The sequence below is a fragment of the Setaria viridis genome, chromosome 5, assembly GCF_005286985.2.
Source record: "Setaria viridis chromosome 5, Setaria_viridis_v4.0, whole genome shotgun sequence".
Taxonomy (NCBI): Eukaryota; Viridiplantae; Streptophyta; class Magnoliopsida; order Poales; family Poaceae; genus Setaria; species Setaria viridis.
The window spans coordinates 11,456,782-11,474,392 of NC_048267.2; the positions used below are offsets into that span (position 1 = coordinate 11,456,782).

At 47.2% G+C, this 17,611-nt stretch overlaps 3 protein-coding genes across 5 annotated transcripts; 2 read left to right on the forward strand and 1 right to left on the reverse strand.

The window, feature by feature from the left end:
- Positions 1-220: 220 nt before the first annotated feature.
- LOC117856809 (putative pentatricopeptide repeat-containing protein At5g06400, mitochondrial) lies at positions 221-7,247 on the forward strand. Of its 3 annotated transcripts, XR_011898290.1 has the most exons (3): positions 221-594; positions 4,854-6,335; positions 6,959-7,247. XR_011898290.1 is itself a non-coding variant. In XM_034739222.2 (2 exons), exons 1-2 carry the CDS (start codon positions 882-884, stop codon positions 4,928-4,930), a joined length of 3,132 nt encoding a protein of 1,043 aa, XP_034595113.1. In that variant the 5' UTR covers positions 611-881; the 3' UTR covers positions 4,931-5,476. The 3 variants fall into 3 exon arrangements, 1 of the variants encoding a protein (XP_034595113.1); XR_004640662.2 differs by lacking the exons at positions 221-594; positions 6,959-7,247 and adding an exon at positions 611-4,284 and having other exon boundaries at positions 4,854-5,312; XM_034739222.2 differs by lacking the exons at positions 221-594; positions 6,959-7,247 and adding an exon at positions 611-3,936 and having other exon boundaries at positions 4,854-5,476.
- Positions 7,248-7,318: 71 nt separating this feature from the next.
- LOC117856811 (translation machinery-associated protein 22) lies at positions 7,319-10,104 on the reverse strand. Its single transcript, XM_034739223.2, has 7 exons — positions 9,759-10,104; positions 9,575-9,661; positions 9,351-9,415; positions 8,697-8,778; positions 8,494-8,561; positions 8,326-8,409; positions 7,319-7,603 (listed from the first exon to the last, which is right to left on the reverse strand). Exons 1-7 carry the CDS (start codon positions 9,922-9,924, stop codon positions 7,547-7,549), a joined length of 609 nt encoding a protein of 202 aa, XP_034595114.1. The 5' UTR covers positions 9,925-10,104; the 3' UTR covers positions 7,319-7,546.
- Positions 10,105-12,963: 2,859 nt separating this feature from the next.
- Positions 12,964-16,345, forward strand: LOC117855835 (putative transcription factor bHLH041). The gene is made up of 5 exons (XM_034738230.2): positions 12,964-13,334; positions 13,465-13,549; positions 13,685-14,386; positions 14,507-14,923; positions 15,617-16,345. Exons 1-5 carry the CDS (start codon positions 13,243-13,245, stop codon positions 15,722-15,724), a joined length of 1,404 nt encoding a protein of 467 aa, XP_034594121.1. The 5' UTR covers positions 12,964-13,242; the 3' UTR covers positions 15,725-16,345.
- Positions 16,346-17,611: the final 1,266 nt, after the last annotated feature.

The following is a 17,611-nucleotide window of genomic DNA, read 5'->3' on the forward strand; positions in this document are numbered from 1 at the left end:
GTAGCAATTCCAATAAAAAAATTCAATCCATTGTTTGGCTACAGTTGGATTGGGTTAGACTTAATAGATTCGTCTCGCGAATTACACTCCATCTGTACAATTAATTTTGTAATTAACCTATGTTTAATACTTTAATTAGTATCCAAACATCCGACGTGATACGTGTTAAACTTTAACACCTTTTTAACACCTTGTTACCAAACATGCCCTAGTCCCAAGCTCTGCCCACCGCCGTGCTTCTCCCTGCGGACCCCGCATTGGTCCCCAAGCATAGATGAAGCTGCAGCTCCAACCAAGCAGCAACAGCTCCGCCCGCATACTACTGAATCGATGCAGGCAGTCCACGGTCCAATGTCCAATTGAGCTTTGGACCTAGCGAGGCGAGCGGCGGCTCTAGCCCTGCGTGGCGGCGCCGTTCGAAGCTTCGACCCCCACGGAGGCGGGCGATTCGAGCACTGGCTCCGGCGGCCTACGCGTTCGAGGCAAGCAGCTGCCCCGGAGGCCGGTGCGCGACAGCTCCAGCGGCCCGCGCGTGCGAAGCGACGGCGGCCTCCTGCTGACTGCACTGCGTTAGCTTCATTTCCCATTGTAAAGGCAAGTCTATTTCCCTGTCCCGATCCACCTAAAAAAAATCTATATGCTGCAAAAAAAACCCGTTGGGGACTTCTCCGTTATTACCTCCGCGACGCGCCGCCGCGTCTTGTGTCCTCTCCGCCGCCGCCGCCGCCGCACTCGCGCTCCTCACCTGCGACACGGAGCCATCTCCCCCGAGCATCACCCACCTGCCCGTCTCCTCCACCTCTCGGCCATGCGAGGCTTGCTTTTCCCCAGTCTAATCCACTGAAGAATCTGTTCCGTGCCAGTGCCAGCCCACCCCGAGCATGGCGAGAAGCGCCGCCACCCGGCTGCTCGCCTGCTCCGCTCGTCCCTTCCGCCCCAGCCATCATCACCACCGCGCGCCTCGCCCTCTCTTCCTCCTCCCTAACTCCCGCTCCAAGACCACCACCTCCTCCTCCAACCTTCCCCGCCCGTCGCCTGGCCGAGAGCCCGGCCCCTCACTCTTCCATGAAATCTCTGACATCGTCGCCCCTGCCGTCAGTGGTGCCGCATTACGACCTGAACTGAATGATGAGGCGTGTCGTGACGATCACGGAGCTGCTGCTGTCCGGTGCGCGGAAGGTGCTCGAGGAATTGCCCCAGAGCGTGCGACGGCGGTTTCTAGCTCTGTCTTTTGCAACATTTCCAACACGGGCGTTCTTGGTGGTCTTCCTGACACTGCCGAAAGTGCAGTAAATCCTGACATTGACAATATCAGCGAGGCTGTGCACAGGATCACGGAAGCTCTCAGGTCCCAGGCACCCAGGTCGTCCATGGAGCAGAGGCTGGAGAGCCTTGGAGTTACATATACACCGGAGCTTGTTGGCAAGGTGCTGAAGAGGTGCTTCAAGGTGAGGCAGCTGGGGTTCTGGTTCTTTCACTGGGTGAAGCGATTCCCGGGCTTCTGTCACACAACAGAGACATACAACACGATGCTGTACATCACGGGTGAGGCGAGGAGGTTTGATATCATGGAGGAGCTGGTGGGCGAGATGGATATAGAGATGTGCCCCAAGGACATCAAGACATGGACGATCATATTGTCCAGTTATGGGAAGGCGGGGGATATTGGCAAGATGCTGTCAACCTTTGAGGTGATGAGGAAATCGGGATGCATAAGAATAGACAGTAAAGTCTATAGGACGGTTCTTCATGCTTTGTGCAATGCTGAGAAGCCTGAGCTTGCCCTTGAGTTCTACAAGGATATTCCCAGGAACATGGAGGTCGGAACTGACATTCTTCGACTTCTAATGTGTTGTCTTGCAACAACAGATAATGCTGTTGAAGCTGTCTGTTCTATCAGAGATGATTTGATTAAGGGCATGAAGCATCCAGAGGAATACTGCTACATGGAAGCTCTACGGAGCTTTTGCATCTCAGGAAAGCTAGACGAGGCATGGAAAGTCTTTCAGCAGATGAAGAGCAAGTCAATGGCTAGTTCATCTGCATTTGAGAACCTCCTGAGAGGGCTCTGCAAAGCAGGAAAAATGGCTGAAGCTCTGCAGATCGTAGAATACATGAAAGGTACATTAGGTATAAACAGTACAACATTTGCTTTCCTCATCAATGGCTACCTGAGGAAAGGGGAGCATACCAAGGCACTTGATTTGCTGCAGGTAATGAGAGAACATGGATGTGTTCCATTGGTATCATCTTATACTCAGCTCATGCAACACCTATTTTCAATCGATCAGTACGAAGAAGCATGTGGACTGTTTGAAGAGATGCTGAAAAATGGTGTCGAACCAGATATTGTTACATTAACAGCATTGATTGGTGGGCACGTTCGTAGCGGTCATATTTCTGAAGCATGGGATGCCTTCAGGAATATCAATAAGAGTGGTCAGAAACCCACATTGAAAGCCTATACAGTGTTCATTCAAGAGCTCTGCAAGGCCTCCAGACCCCTTGAAGCTGTAGAACTTCTGAAGGAAATGCTGGAATCTGATTTCAGACCTTCAGATGGAACATTCTGCCGGATAATTTCTGCTTTACGTGACAAATTCTATTTGGAAGAGGGACGTAATGTTGAGAGGATGTGGGCATCTTTTAATTTGCAAAGCCCTAGTGATGGTCTACAATTCAAACCATTGGATGGCATGGACACTGTTGATAAGTTTGGGGGGGTACGCAAGTCTAATCCAAAAGAGAAAGAGCTGGGACTGGAGTTCATGGGCTATTCTTCGGATCAAAATGGCAAGCTCTCCAGTTTTTCTGATGACACACATAAAAAAGAACAAGAACAGGACTACAGTGATGGAGATGTCGAAGAAATATGTCAAATTCTGTCATCTTCTGATGATTGGGGCTCAATGCAACAGGCACTGGAGATGAGATCAGTCCATTTCAGTCCTAACCTTGTCGATGCCATTTTGAAGCGTTGCAAAAGGAACAGTTGTGCTGCTTTGCAATTTTTCTCATGGGTTGGGAAACGATCTTACTACATGCCAACAACAAAAACATACACTACAGCTATGAAACTTGCTGGCTCTGCAAAAGATTTCAAGCACATGCGGTATCTTTACAGAGAAATGTTAAGGACTGGATGCTTCCCAACTGTGGATACATGGAATGTCATGGTCTGTCAGTATGGCAATGCTGGTTTGTCTGAAAAGGCCCTGAAGACATTCCGTGAAATGAAGCAGCATGGGTTTGTTCCTGACAAAACTACTTACCAACACTTGATAATGTACCTCACCTGCAGTAAAGGGCGGAAAGTTGATGTGGCAGCCATAATCTTCAAAGAAATGTGTCATGCAGGCCATATACCTGATAATGATATAGTTTTCAAGTATCTTTCGGCTCTATGTGAGTGCAGGAAAATAGTTGACGCAAGAAGCTCAGTAGTATCCTTATGTGGACGAGGCTTGTCTGTGCAGGTTGGGTACTCTATATTTCTTAGATCATTGTGCAGGGCTGATAGAATGGAGGAAGCTCTCAGTTTGTTCGATTGTATTGAGAAACATGGTTGCTCCAGGGACCAGTACATGTATGGGAGTCTCATCCATGCATTGCTAAGGAGGGATCAATTTGAAGATGCTGTTGCCAAGCTTACAGAAATGAAGGAAGCAGGGATACCTCAAAGCACCCATATGTATACCTCGTTCATTGTTTATTACTTTCATAAGAGAGATGTTGTCAAGGCTTTGGATGTGCTTAAGGAGATGAAAGAAAATGGATGTGAGCCCACAGTTGTTACACACTCTGCTCTGATCCGAGGCTACATGGCAATGGGTATGGTTTCAGAGGCTTGGGATGTTTTCCAACAAATGAAGCTGAAAGGACCTGCACCAGACTTTGGAACCTACTCCATGTTCATATCATGCCTCTGCAAGGCAGGTAGATCGGAGGGTGGGTTGCAGCTGATTCATGACATGTTGGAATGTGGTTTCATTCCCAGCACAGTAAACTTCATGACTGTTGTCCATGGTCTAAATATGGAGGGCAAGCATGGGCTAGCTGAATCTGTGCTCCGGTCAAAATGGCACTTGCGGAGGCAAAGAACCATCTCATATTAGTCTGCTTCTCTCATGCTCTCAAATATCTGTTGGGAGTTCCAACTTGGAGAGCAAGATTCTGTGTTCACTGTGCTTTAAAAGTTTATTTATTATAGGGCCTGAGGTCTCACAAGCTCCAAGACAGACTGTTTAAACATTGGATTCATTTCACAGCGCTGACAGCTTTCATGTACTTCCAGACAAATCTCCTAAACAACTTCCAACTCTATCTCTTCAAGCCTCTAACAAACTTAACTAATATTTAGATTTCGAGCCACTTGTGGACGCCTGCCTTTTCTTCCTGTGCTGGAACTTCCAGCTAAAGGTGTCCACAGCAGATCTTGAAATGAAATTGGCTTAATCAGCAAATGCTTTCTATGCTGATTAATAGTAAAACTCTTCTCATGTTAATTGGGTACATGAAAATTTCCATGCTGATTACAAATCCACCTTGACATTTGGCTTATGATGTTCTGATAATGGATCTGTCTATCCTGTTTCTACCTGACTAATTAAGACTATTTTGGGAATGGTATGTGTTAATCAAAGATAAAATGTTGCAAATGTTTTTCACTATCTGGAACAAGTCATGCCCTTATATAATTTTTATCCGCAATTATGTAACTTTCATACCTCTTCGAGAAAAACATCTCTACAGTGAACAATGCAGTGTCAAACAAATCATGCACTATCTGATTTATTGAACACGTTGAAATTCTGCACGACTAGTTCTCACCAAGAAATATGAATTTTGTGCAGGGCTCTTCCTTCGCTACCTCCAGCAGCAGATGTTGGTGATGAGTTGTTTGGCAACAACAGAAATGCAAGGGCAATGAAGCCTCTCGGGGTCGATGTAAGGAGACCCAAGAGAAAAGTGAATGGCAGCCTAATCGCTATTGCTGTTTTGTCTACTTGTGTTGTGGACGCCTTCATTGGGAAGTACTACAGCAGAAAGAAGAAGGCGCCAACAGCCTCTAGTGGCTGATTATGAGTCATATTTATCCATAGTTATCAGTTTGTTAGGCTAGAGATATAGATGGATGAGTTGGTTAGGATAATTGCTTAGGGATCAAGTTGGTCGTCTCTATAAAAGAGACGCCTGTGTATCATCTGGAGGCAAGCAGAAGTAGAATCAATTGTCCAGAGCCTCCTAGGGAGGGCGAACTAGATCTGCTGCTGCACCATTATCATCAATAAACAGCCAGTTCTCTAGCCTTATCAGCTTGCTGTCTGGCTGCATGGTTTCTGATACTCAATTTCAGGGGTCCAGGTGACACGGTTCAAGGATTTCCACATATTGTACTTCCAAAAATTTTCTATGTCATCTGGTACGTGCAGCTAGCCTGCTAATTTTCTAATAATTGCACCTTATTGGGACGTAATTTGCATAGCTGTTTGATCATAGCAGATTGACACTTTACTATTTTCCAGTGAAGTGGTGCCAATTTGCTGTTGAAATTAACCATGTATTTTTAGTTGATACGAAAGTATTATTCATCAGTGCTTTCCTGAGGAAATTACTTGTTTGAAATGCCAGCCAACAGTGCTTGCAATAACTTTTCAGCTCAAAGGCTTTCTCTGCTGTTTCCACATTCTTGTATGTGCACTTTAGGCAGTACTAGTTATCCTTCTGAAATATCTGAAATGGTTGCAGGCAGAGGTCACACGCTTTTAGCCGGTGCTGGTCGCTATAGTTCATCTTTGTTGGAAAAAAATCCTGTGTGTGTCCAGGTTCACCTAGTGTCTAGGTTCATTGCTATTAGTGCTAGCTAGATTTCAGCTTCTAGTTAAAAGAGAATAATATGCAGATCATGTGGGCATTGACTGCATTAATTAGGAGGATATCATGGGCAGGTTGCAGCCCTGTACCAGCTACCAGCTATATATATGTGAGAAAACGATGAAGGCAGAGTGGCCAGCATCACCAAAAACTACTTGTGCTTGTGTGCGAGTCCACCAGAGGAAAACTTGAGTGTGTCTGTGATAGATACCTAGAAAGTGAGGGGGTGATTCCCAACAATCTTCAGGTCCATCAGGTTCACTGGGCTCAACAGCTCAAGCATCGCAACATACACAGGGCAGGTAAAAACATTCAAATTTGTTGAGATTGATTGACAAGGCCACGGATAGCTTTGATGATTCAAAAGTACTTGGGGAAGGTGGCTTCGAATGTGCTACCAGGGCAACTTGAAGATGGAACGACGGTTGCAGTGAAGGTTCTGAGGAGATATGATGACCAAGGTGAGCAAGAGTTCTTGCCTGAGGTTGAGACGCTGGGTTGTTTACATCATCGTAATTTAGAGCAATTCCAACAGCCGTGCCGTCTCCCTCTCCAAGTAAAAATTTGGCAAGTCTGGTGGAAAATTACGATCCAATAGAATTGTTATATGGATGGTCATCCCATCAGACTTGCTAAATACTCTCCCACACTTTCCAAACTTGACAAGCGAGTTTGGCTTACCAAATGTGCAAAATGGAGAGTATGTTGCAATGCGAAATGGAGAGGTTGTTGGAGTGATGAAGAGTGTATATTTTTAGAGAGGAAACTAGCTATTGGGATTTGAAGAGTGAGAAATGGATAGTCTGTTGGAACGAGCAACTCAATATGGAGAGGAATATTTTTGCCAACTTGGATGAAGAGTCAAATGAAATGAAGAGTTAAAAATAGATAGTCTGTTAGAGTTGCTCTGTAGTTGCTCTGTATTGAGGAGAATGTGTGGTCTTGTATACGTGCTTCTTCCGAATGGTGGTATAGAATCCGCCTTTACACAGCATGTATATGCCTATCATCAAGGACACGTGGAAGTTACAAGAATTGACTTAAACCAATGTGTTTTATTTGTTTTTCTGTTTGCTCACTGTAGGACTGGATCATGAGACAGCTCCACCTCCACTTTGGATTTCCCATATGAAGATAGCCCTTGAGGCAGCGCGAGCATTCACATATCTACATGAAGATTCAAGCCCTGGTGTGATTCACCGTGATTTTAAATCAAGCAACATTCTTCTGGAGCATGATTTCACAGCAAAGTGTCAGACTTTTGACTAGCCAAGACTGCAAGTTAGTATGCTGCAGTAGAGATCACGCCCATGTAAGAGGGTGCACATAATGGTAAATATACGCCAGTTAGCTCCTGACTAAGGAGCAAAACAGCTTTTCAATCGTGCAAAATGGGGGATGCAAACAACACTAGATTTTCAGACAACATGATGACACAACAGGATTGTAGGAAATCAGAAATTATATATATTTGATTTGATACATGGAAGCAGATGCTGGTGATAAACAAAATACCACTAGTGAACTTAGCCTAGAAACTGAAACAACAGACGATGACTTCACACAAGAGATGGACTCATACGCAGCATGCCTTAACGACCATGCTCTTGTCCTTATCTCTGTATAATATTTGTAAATCCATTGGTCTTGTGCCTCCGTAAACCATATGACATCAAGCAGCAGGAACCTTCCTTCCATCTTCAATGAAGAAAATGGCTGACTCAGGTACCTGAAAATAACAAACACAATGATAACTCAGTACTGGCAATTCTTAACCATTACCAGTCCATGGTGACTACTGTAATCATATTATGCGTACAAACTCCTCAGAAGTCGGTATATTATCTTTTTCAGCAGTTTTACATGGCAAACTATCATATCTCATCATACTTGAGACATAGTTCGCTAGATAACACAACACTGCCGTCAGAATCACTTATTACTATAAGACAAGGTATAACAGCACTACTTTGCTTAAACAAAAGGTATACTTCCACTAAGAGGAATCAAGCAAAATCTATAGAAGACATGTAGTGTTTGTGCAACTGTAACATGAACAAAGAAAAAAGAGAGATGTTCCTTCCTGTATTAATCATTCTGATAGAAAATGAAAAATGAAAAGAAAACCCATGGATCAACCTCATTATATCCAACCACCTAATGGTATTTTGGTTCTCTATTCCTATTCCAATCAATGAGCAGCAAGCGCTAATCTCCACTTCATCAGTTTAAAATTGTATTTTTTTAACTAATTTCTTTCATTCATCAATGCAAATATAATTGTCAAATTGCATACTTAGGTGATGTATTCCGCATACTGCTGTGCCCAAATGAACTATAAGCTGGATGTGTATCAAAAAATTATGAGGTGGATACAGTATCAGAAAACTGAATGAAAACAAATAAAAGAAGTAAAAACATAATAAAATGCAAAGATGACGGATAAATTACATCAGGCCATGTATCTGTAATGAACTCCACAATATCATATGATATGTCCCCTTGAACATCAATCTGCTCCTTCTCAGTTGGGCCCTGACAAACAGAACAAAGAAGAAATGCCTCAATAATGCTTAAAATAAAAAAGGTAGAATAACATCACAGGCCACGACAGAGTACCTTAACAACAGAAGCTCCAGTTGCAAACTTCTTCCCAAGCTTCTTTGAAGCATCACTCAGCTTTACACCTACAGGATCAGGAACAAAGAAATAATCAAAAACATCATACTGCAAACAGCTGCCATCAGCATAGCAATCCACTCTACTATGCTGGGTCATGTCGTTTCGCTCGCAGACTTTATTTTAAACAGAAAACCACTCACCGAACAATTCAAGTCCTTTCACCACAGTAACACATTTGCGCTTATTGCGGACAATCTTTTCAATCACAACCTCCTGCTTCTCCTGCACGTCAAAAGGGAACATTGTCATCGATGGATTTCTATTCACTGAAAATAAAAAATGCTGCATACAGAGACTTCAATTGGCTTAAACTCAAACCGGGAAGACAGCAGTGCCGAAACCATTCACAGTAAATGAGTGAATTGCAAGACAAACAAACTAGTACAATATCCAAATAGGTTATGAAATTACATATCACTTGCAACTACTAAATTTCATGCTAGAGTTGTAAGTTGAGATGGCTAGTGATCAAATGTAAACAGAAGTGGTTCAATTCTAACAACTGAAACCTGTGGGAACTGGGAACCTCATGAGGGAACCAACCCTTTTCTAAAAGACATTGGCCACAGATACCTCAATTGGCTAAACCAAGCAGGACAGTGGCACAATAGCAGTTCCTCATAAAATGAATACCACGCTAAAGCAACACTAGATTCAGCACTGAACAAGAGGTTATCTGGACGCTCCAAAGAGGTATACATCACTTGAATTTTCTGACCAACGTAGATTCCGCAGGTTAACAATCTAATGTAAATGACCGTGATTCAGTAATATTGATGTGAACTGGAACCAACCTTTTTCTTGACCTTACCACCAGGCAGGCGTTTCACCTCTTCCGGCTTAGATGCAGAAGCATCTCCTGAAACAGCAGAGCAGCACGCGGATATTAGAGATCAACTCGTCCCCCTCCGATAGGATCACAGATCGAATGTCGGCATCCATCAGCGCTCCAAATCTCTAATCAATAAGAAAATCTCCAGGAATTAACAACGCAAGACGGGCACGAGACGACACGAACCTGCGGCGCTGCTGGTGGAGCCGTCCGAGATCCCGACGCCCTGGAGGCGCTCGCCGAGCTTGTCGACGTCCTTGTCGCCGCCGCCGCCTGCGCGCCCGACCAGATCAACCACAGATTAGATTAGGCCGCCCCAGAGACAGCGGGGACCGCGAAGGGGAGGAAAGGAACGCCGCGCAGGACGAACCGGATGAGGAAGGGGCGATGAGGTCGTCGGGGTAGACCCCCGGCGCGTGGGCGCGGAGCCAGGGCTTGCAGCGCTCGAAGTCGGGGCCGAACTCGCAGTACTCCGCGGGGAGGCCGCAGACGCCGCAGTAGAGCACGCGCACCGGAGCCGGCTTCTCCGCCGCCATCGCCGCCGCCGCTGGTGGTTCTCCCTAGTCGATCCGGTGCGGAATGCGGTGGCGATTGGATTTGATTTTGTTGCGGGGATTTGGGGGAACGAAGGAAGGCTGGGCTCGTTGCGCCAACTTGTGTGCCGCCCTGCTCGTGCTCGCCTGGTTCTTTCGGTGGATTCGGATGCGATTTTTTTTTTCTTTGGAGAGGAAGAGGAAAGGGAAGAAGGGGATGGTTTGTTATTGGGCCGTACTGGGCCTAGAGAGATGAATTCATGGATGATGAGCCGTCTGGACCTATAGGGATGAATATTCCTGGATGGGCGGGTCTTGTTTTCTCTTTCTTCTTTGGTCTGACTGAAACAAGTAGAATTTCGTTTTGTGTTTTTGTTCTGAAATTTTGTGCACATAGGGTGTTTGGATACACACAGCTAAACTTTAGCACCTATCACATCGGATGTTTAGATACTAATTAGGAGTATTAAATACAGTCTAATTATAAAACTAATTGCACAGATGGATTCTAATTCGTGAGATAAATCTATTAAGCCTAATTAGTCCATGATTTGACAATGTGATGCTACAGTAACCATTTGCTAATGATGAATTAATTAGTCTTGATAGATTCGTCTCGCGAATTGGACTCCATCTATACAATTAGTTTTGTAATTAGTCCTCGGGAAAAAAAAATCAGGCAGTGTAGCCACGTACCCAGGGAAGGTTCGGGCGGACCGCGCGCGCCGGCGGCGGCAACGTAACGCCGCGGGTACGTGTCGTCCTTCTTCAACGGCGGCCGGTCGGGGGAACGATGGCGGCGGCATGGCGAGCCAGTTGACGTAACTCGTTAGAGCCCTGATCTACTACCAGGCTACACGTACCTGCGGAGTAGCATATAGGCGCACATGTGGGGCGGCACTGTAGAATCTGTTCACCCACGCACGGCCCCACCGTGAAAAAAAAAACTACAGTACTACTTATTGTGTGAACAGTATCTGTCCCCTGGCTCCGGCATTGACCGTTCGTCGTCGTGGCAGGCTCCTGTCTCGGGCCGGATTGACGGAGCCGCTAGACTGTACTATTCCACTGGTGTGTTGTCACCATGTGCTGCTACACGTCGGATTGCGTGCGTTGGTCGGTCGTTGGAAGCACGGGAGATCGAGAAAAAAGGCCGTTCATGGATCGCCGGCCGGGTCCTACCTTCACCTTGGAATTCATCGTCGTCATTGCACTTGCGGCACCAGAGCCGATGTCCGAGACGCATGGATCGGACGAACCAGCTCGGAACTTTCTCTGCGCTGCGCCCGGGACAGGGACGACGACCAGCGGCTGATCGACAGGAGCCGGACGTCCTGTTCCGTCGACCCTGACCCGTCATTTCAGTGTGACCGAATACAGTTAGTTCAAGAGAGGAGAGGTTTAGATCTATCAACTAATTTTTAAGTTCGGGTCACATCAAATATTCGATAGAAGAATTAAACATGAACTAATTATAAAATTAGTTGCATAAATGAGGACTAATTCGTGATACGAATTATTAAATCTAATTAGTTCATAATTAGATTAATTATGAACTAATCAGGTTTAATAGATTCGTCTCGTGAATTAACCCTCATTTATGCAATTAATTTTATTATTAGACTATAGTTAATACTTCTAATTAGTCTGTAAACATTCAATGTGACACCGACTAAAGTTTAGTCCGGGTATCAAACACCCCTCAATTCGATGTTTGTATCTATCCGTTGTCCTTGCCTAGAAATGAGAAACCAGTAGCAGCAACAGTCGTTGATTCAAACAAATTTTTCTACGGCTAGTATATAATCACTATTGACATGAAGTACAAGAATATGATGATAATGTACTACAAGGCGTGTTAGCATTGAGTGTTCAGTACTTTAGTTCAAGAACAATGAGTAAATGTCAGCAGATTCATGTGTTTGTTAGTTTGTAAAGGAGAAAGAAGCACCCGCTTCAAAAAGAAGAACAGAGAGAAAGAAGCATGTTTCCGATTGATCGGTTCTTGAATTCTCTGATCCTAATCCCCCACATGCATGTGCAGGTCTCTTCTACAGCAACTACTACAACAACAAGCTAAGGCTCTCAAGACAACTTTATCAACAAAAAAAAAAGGCTCTCAAGACAATACCACGTGCTGATCATGCATGCATGATGCATGAAATGCAATGCATCTACTGTGCAGCAGCCGGATGCATGCGTACACACACTCTATGTACCCTAGCCAGTGGCGAAGCTTGAGTAAATTAGCGAGGGGTGCATTTGCCCTGTGGTGCATAGTGTTGAGCTAAGGAGGATGTATATATGGTGAAAATTTAAGCATAACTACTGCTTTTGCAAAATTTAGGGGGTGCATTAGCACCCACTGAGCATAGTGTAGCTTCGCCCCTGACCCTAGCTACCTACCTGCTGCTTTCCATTCTTGCCTTAGCGCCCGTGCGTTGAACGTACCTATCCAACATGCATGTTAGCAGGTAAAAAGAGAATAAGCTAGCAACGACCACAAGTGCCAAGTTGATGGACCAGATGAGATAGATGGCCATGATTAGCCGAGGCGAGCTTAGCACGCGCGCGTGTGCCGGCCGGGAACGACGAAGAGGGGTGGAAATTCCTGGCCCCAGCAACCCAATCGAGCGAGAGAAGCACACGACGATGCATCCCCTCGGATAGATGGAGCCAGAAGGGCCTTCGTTCAAAAGGTTAAGCTGGCTAATAAGGTGCGCTTTTCTCTCCTTTCCTTTCCAAAGCCTCCATCTCCGGCCAATTTCTCCTTCCGGCCGGCGCAGCCAAACCAAATTGACCGTAGACTCCCGGTCGCTCACCGTGACCCTGCTGCTTCGCCATTTCGTTCTTCCTCACTCGAAACCAGCACGTGCGTTCCCTCAGCTCGGATCGGCCCCCACATTATTCTCCCCCCCCCCCCCCCCCCCCCCCCCCCCCCCCCGATCGACTTCTCTGGCTCCGATCGCTCACTAAGCTATCGATCGATGTACTTGAAAGCAATAGCCTTTTAGCAGCATATCCTACTAGCCATCTCTTCTATATATACCTGCCCAAACCGCTGCAGCGTTGCTCGCTCCATCCACTCCATCCATCTCCTGAAGCTTAATCACCAGCTACTGATCCCTCTCTCTTCGTTCTCTGTTGCTCGATCTGCATGCACGTGCGTGCGTGTTGTGATAATTAATCAACTCATGAGACCTTAATCTCGGGATAACCTAGGGTTCTTAGCTAGAAGAATTGAAGCAACTGGCTTGCTGATAATAGAGAACTAGCTGAACTGACGAGGCGGCGGCGGCGGCGTTCTCGCGATCGATCACCATGGATACCGGCGGCTGGATCCACGGCTACGTCAACAACACCTCCGGCGGCGGCAACAACGGCTTCATGTGCGGCTACGCTGCTGTCAGCAGGTACTTAGAACTCATGGGTTTCATTGAATTATAGGACTATAGATAGATGGTTCTTGCTTTGGATGAAGTTGAGTGGTCTTGTTTATTTTGCAACTTATTGCTGACCGATCATCACTGTATGTATGCACAGCTGCACCCCTGCAGAGCTGCAGTACAGGGAGGAGGAGGAGCAGCAATTTCTCATCAGCTCGCAGATTCAGCACCACCTCAACCAGGCAAGCAAACTGTTCTTGCTTACCATTGCACTGGACCATGCAATCACACTGCAATTTCAGACACACGAAGGCCTCCTCGTCGATTAACAGTTCAACATACACATGGAGTAACATTTGTTAACCTCGTTCGCGCAGATCAGCATGCGCATGAACATGGACGACGAAGCGTCGGTCTACGTGCCTTCCAGCAACGACGGAGGAGTTTCCCTCATCGGCATCCACAGCCCGATCATCGTCGACGGCCTCCTCGACCCGCACCACCATGCCGGCAGCTTCCCTTCCTCCTCGTCGTCCTCCTCGCTCTCGCTGCCCTCCGCGTCCCTCTCCTGCAGCCCCGAGAGCTCGTCGGCGCACGTCCTCGCCGCGCCGGCGGCTACGACTACCGCCTGCAGCAGCCAGTACCTGGAGGTGTCCTCCCAAGTGCCGTTACCGCCACCCGCGGTGCCCTACGGCGACCACCAGTACGCCAACCTCCACGTGCCGGCGCCGGCTCACCATGACGTGGCGGCGGCAATGGCGCCACCAGAGCTGCCGCCGGCCACCAACGCCGGTGGTGCGTTCAGGCGCTACGCGCGGCACCTCGGCCCGAAGAGGCCGCCCAAGCCTGGCGCGTGCGGCCAGAGGATGTTCAAGACGGCCATGGCGGTGCTGTCCAAGATGCACGTGGCGGCGAGGTATAACCAGCAGTACTACTACCAGCAGGCGGCGGCGGCCGCCGAGGCGGCGCCACCGCCGTCGGTAAACCAGCTGCAGCACATGTTCTCGGAGCGCAAGCGGCGAGAGAAGCTCAACGACAGCTTCCACGCCCTCAAGACCGTCCTTCCACCCGGCGCCAAAGTACGTGGATACAGTACACATGTCCTGCACTCCATGGTTTCTGATCATGCATGACCTGATTCTGACGAACGGACACATTTGCTGATTTGTCTTCTTCAATCCTGTCACTTCCTACGGCAGAAGGACAAGACGTCGATATTGATCAGGGCGAGGGAGTACGTGAGATCCCTCGAGTCCAAGGTGTCCGAGCTCGAGGAGAAGAACAGATCGCTCGAATCGCGGCTGCTCCGTGGCGAAGGCAGCGGCCGCAAAGACGCCGGCAGCGGCGGCAACGACTGCTCCGGCGACGAGAAGGTGCAGGTCGAGATAGCCAGGGCGACGAAAGAGGAGCGCGCGGCTGAGCCCTGTGCAGATGATCTCTGCACGCTGAAGATCGTGGTGAGGTCGCCGTGCAACATGACGGACATGATGCTCCGGACGCTGCAGTGCCTGAGAAACCAGATCGGTGATGGCGTCAGCCTGGTGGCAATGAGCACGAGCGACAGCGCTACTGGAGTGAACACCTGTCCTCGACCTGTCCTGACGTTGCAGATCAAGGTATAATCACTGATATATCTTCTCTATTTCTAAGCATTATAGTAGTTAGCGAATGGGTAATTGTCAATATAATTCTGGATTTTTTTATTATAAATGGAAAAATATATATGATATATATACTTGGGAGGAGCTATAAAAATATAAAAAAATAAACTGTACTATCATGTAACTTAACATATGATAATCAGGGAAGTTAGAATCATTGACTACTGAAACTAAGCGACGGTGCATCATACTCACATGCATGTCATCACCAATTCACCACTAGTTTATGCAAACCCGCTAAGATTCCACAAAAAGTAAAACCCCTTTGTCATCACATACTCTCACACATGCATGCCATGGAAGAAAATTCCGCAATTTGAACGCGAGCCTCGCGCGCGCGCGCCTGGCATGCATATCTCTCGCGCACGCGCTGCCAGTTTCTCGTATCCCAAGACGTAGGCGAGCTTGGCGTTATCGGGCTGTTTAATTTGGACCGAAAATGAGTGATGGCGGCAAAAGGAATCAGCTGACCACGTACACGGTGAACCTGAGAGAGCGACGCTTGCCGATGTCATTTCTCCCTGACACTGTACTTTGATGATGAAACAACTGATATATAAAAACGGTGTCACTAATGTCTTGGTGTCGGTATCTCGCTGGCGATGATCTTTGATCCTGTGCATTGATGTGTCGTGTCGCATTATGCAGTCGCCGCCGGGCGCCCGGTGGGAGGAGCAGCCGGTCAAGGACGCCGTGGCGAAGGTCGTCGCCGACGCGCTGACGACGACGACGACGCCGTCCGCGGCGGCGCAGTGAACGCCGTCATGCCAACAACAAGCCCAGCAGCTAGCGCCGACCCCGCGGCTTCGGCGAGGCTTCTGATGAACCCAGCATCATGATCATTAGCAGCTAATAATCCGCTCGTGCAGAGACGACGGCCCAAGAGACCGCCGCGCCGCTAACGGAGAAGAAGACCCGTCCGTCGTCGATCGGTGAGACGTGACACCTGACACCGACCCAGCACTAGCTGTGTCGCCGGTCAAAGCGAATCGATCTCGATCGCCGGCGAGTGTGGGAGCAGGAACTAGGGAGAGGAGAACCTGATCGCGTCAAGATTGGTGCGGAGCATGTGCAGTGAAGAAGTGTCAACGCTAGGACAATTCTACTTGCACCGTTCCACGAGGACCGCGACGTGGATGTTGATCCGTCGATGATGCCGACGCATGCATGATTACGGACCCATGGGGAAAAAAAAAGCTAAGTACGGCTTGCACAGTAGCCAATAGGAGTGTTAACGTCATGTGAAGGTCTAGGAGCTTTCAACCGTTTGGACTTGTGATTAGAGGGGAGTGGTGACTACTGTACTTACAGTATCAACTACACATGTAACTTTTTACCGGTAGGAAATATAAGCAGCCTCTCCCTCCCTCTTCTACACACGATGTCCATGCAAAGTCTAGATTTTTTTTCCCCCCGAAATGGATTGCAAAGTCTAGCTAGGATAAATTTCTATAAAAATTATATTTACTCGCCGACGATCATGCATGCATGTTGATGCAAAATTACCAATTAAAGGACTTACACTCTGATTGCATTGTGTTATATATACATGGCTGTTGTCCACGTTAGCATGTAACTATTACTCTCTCCATCCCAAATTGTAGGTCGTTTTAGATTTTCTAGGTGCATATTTTTTGCTATGCATGTAGATATAATGTATGTGTAGATGTATAATTATATCTATGAATTTAGAAAAACTAAAACAAACTACAATTTCAAATGAAGAGAGTACGTAAGTAGATTTTTCGTAGAGGGAGTGAAAGAGAGGCCCTCCATCACGGTACCAGCTCATGCATGGTGGAGGCTGACTGCCAACACCGGCCGCCAACATGGCCTGACCGCCACCACACCACCCAAAACCTAACGCCGCCATACTAGTCACCAAGTAAACAATATAATGATGACACCGTGGACGAGAGTACCCTCATTGTCTTTTTCGTGAATACGCAGCTCTTATCTTTGTATTAAGAAGAAGAGTTTAACATACAACGTGGTCTACCGGGCACACGCGCACACAGCTAGATTGTTACAAGCAGCTAAATTACATGAAACGTTTACAACCGAGAATCAGTCGCTATCAACTGATCAAGCAACTAAACCATGCCTGGCACCCCTGGTGTCCCCGGCCATCCGATAGCAGCAAGGTGCTTGGCACCTGAGTCGCACCAAAGCTGCCCCTCATCTGAAATTTCTTGAAGCAGCCGTGCAACGCTCTTGGCCCTGCCTGTTATAGTTTTCCACCTGTCAGTTGTCAGATCATCTATCACGGCCATCCATTGAAGGTTGAACAACGTGTAGCTTGGGAGGGCCGTCAGCACTCACCACCGCCGGTCAACCGCCACATCCATCGCTCGAGTCGAGTGGTGGCTGCTGCTAACCTTTGCCACGTAGCCTGCTTAGAGATCAGCAATTCAGGTTAATCATTTATGGCGGGCGCCTTTGAAGTCTCCCTAAGACCTTTCGCCTCAGCAGTAGTGGGCTAGCTTGCTTTGATGTTAGGTAAGGAAAAATGAAAGAAAAAAAAAATCTTACGTCTATTATATTCGATCCTAACATGCATGTCCTACGTGTATACGAAGAAAGCAAACTGTACTGCACCAAAACTTCCCTACTGGCTTGCATGGCATTATTTGGTGAAGTCTC

What these genes read in the sequence shown, in the direction of transcription:
- LOC117856809 (XM_034739222.2), top strand. Translation starts at nt 882, where the DNA reads ATGGCGAGAAGCGCCGCCACCCGGCTGCTCGCCTGCTCCGCTCGTCCC. An exon ending in ATCATGCCTCTGCAAGGCAG is followed by an intron (nt 3,937 to 4,853) that starts GTAGATCGGAGG and finishes AATTTTGTGCAG; the next exon opens with GGCTCTTCCTTCGCTACCTC.
- LOC117856811 (XM_034739223.2), bottom strand. Translation starts at nt 9,924, where the DNA reads ATGGCGGCGGAGAAGCCGGCTCCGGTGCGCGTGCTCTACTGCGGCGTC. An exon ending in CTCCACCAGCAGCGCCGCAG is followed by an intron (nt 9,416 to 9,574) that starts GTTCGTGTCGTC and finishes CTGCTGTTTCAG; the next exon opens with GAGATGCTTCTGCATCTAAG. An exon ending in GAAAGGACTTGAATTGTTCG is followed by an intron (nt 8,562 to 8,696) that starts GTGAGTGGTTTT and finishes CTGATCCTGTAG; the next exon opens with GTGTAAAGCTGAGTGATGCT.
- LOC117855835 (XM_034738230.2), top strand. Translation starts at nt 13,243, where the DNA reads ATGGATACCGGCGGCTGGATCCACGGCTACGTCAACAACACCTCCGGC. An exon ending in GGCTACGCTGCTGTCAGCAG is followed by an intron (nt 13,335 to 13,464) that starts GTACTTAGAACT and finishes ATGTATGCACAG; the next exon opens with CTGCACCCCTGCAGAGCTGC. An exon ending in TCCTGACGTTGCAGATCAAG is followed by an intron (nt 14,924 to 15,616) that starts GTATAATCACTG and finishes CGCATTATGCAG; the next exon opens with TCGCCGCCGGGCGCCCGGTG.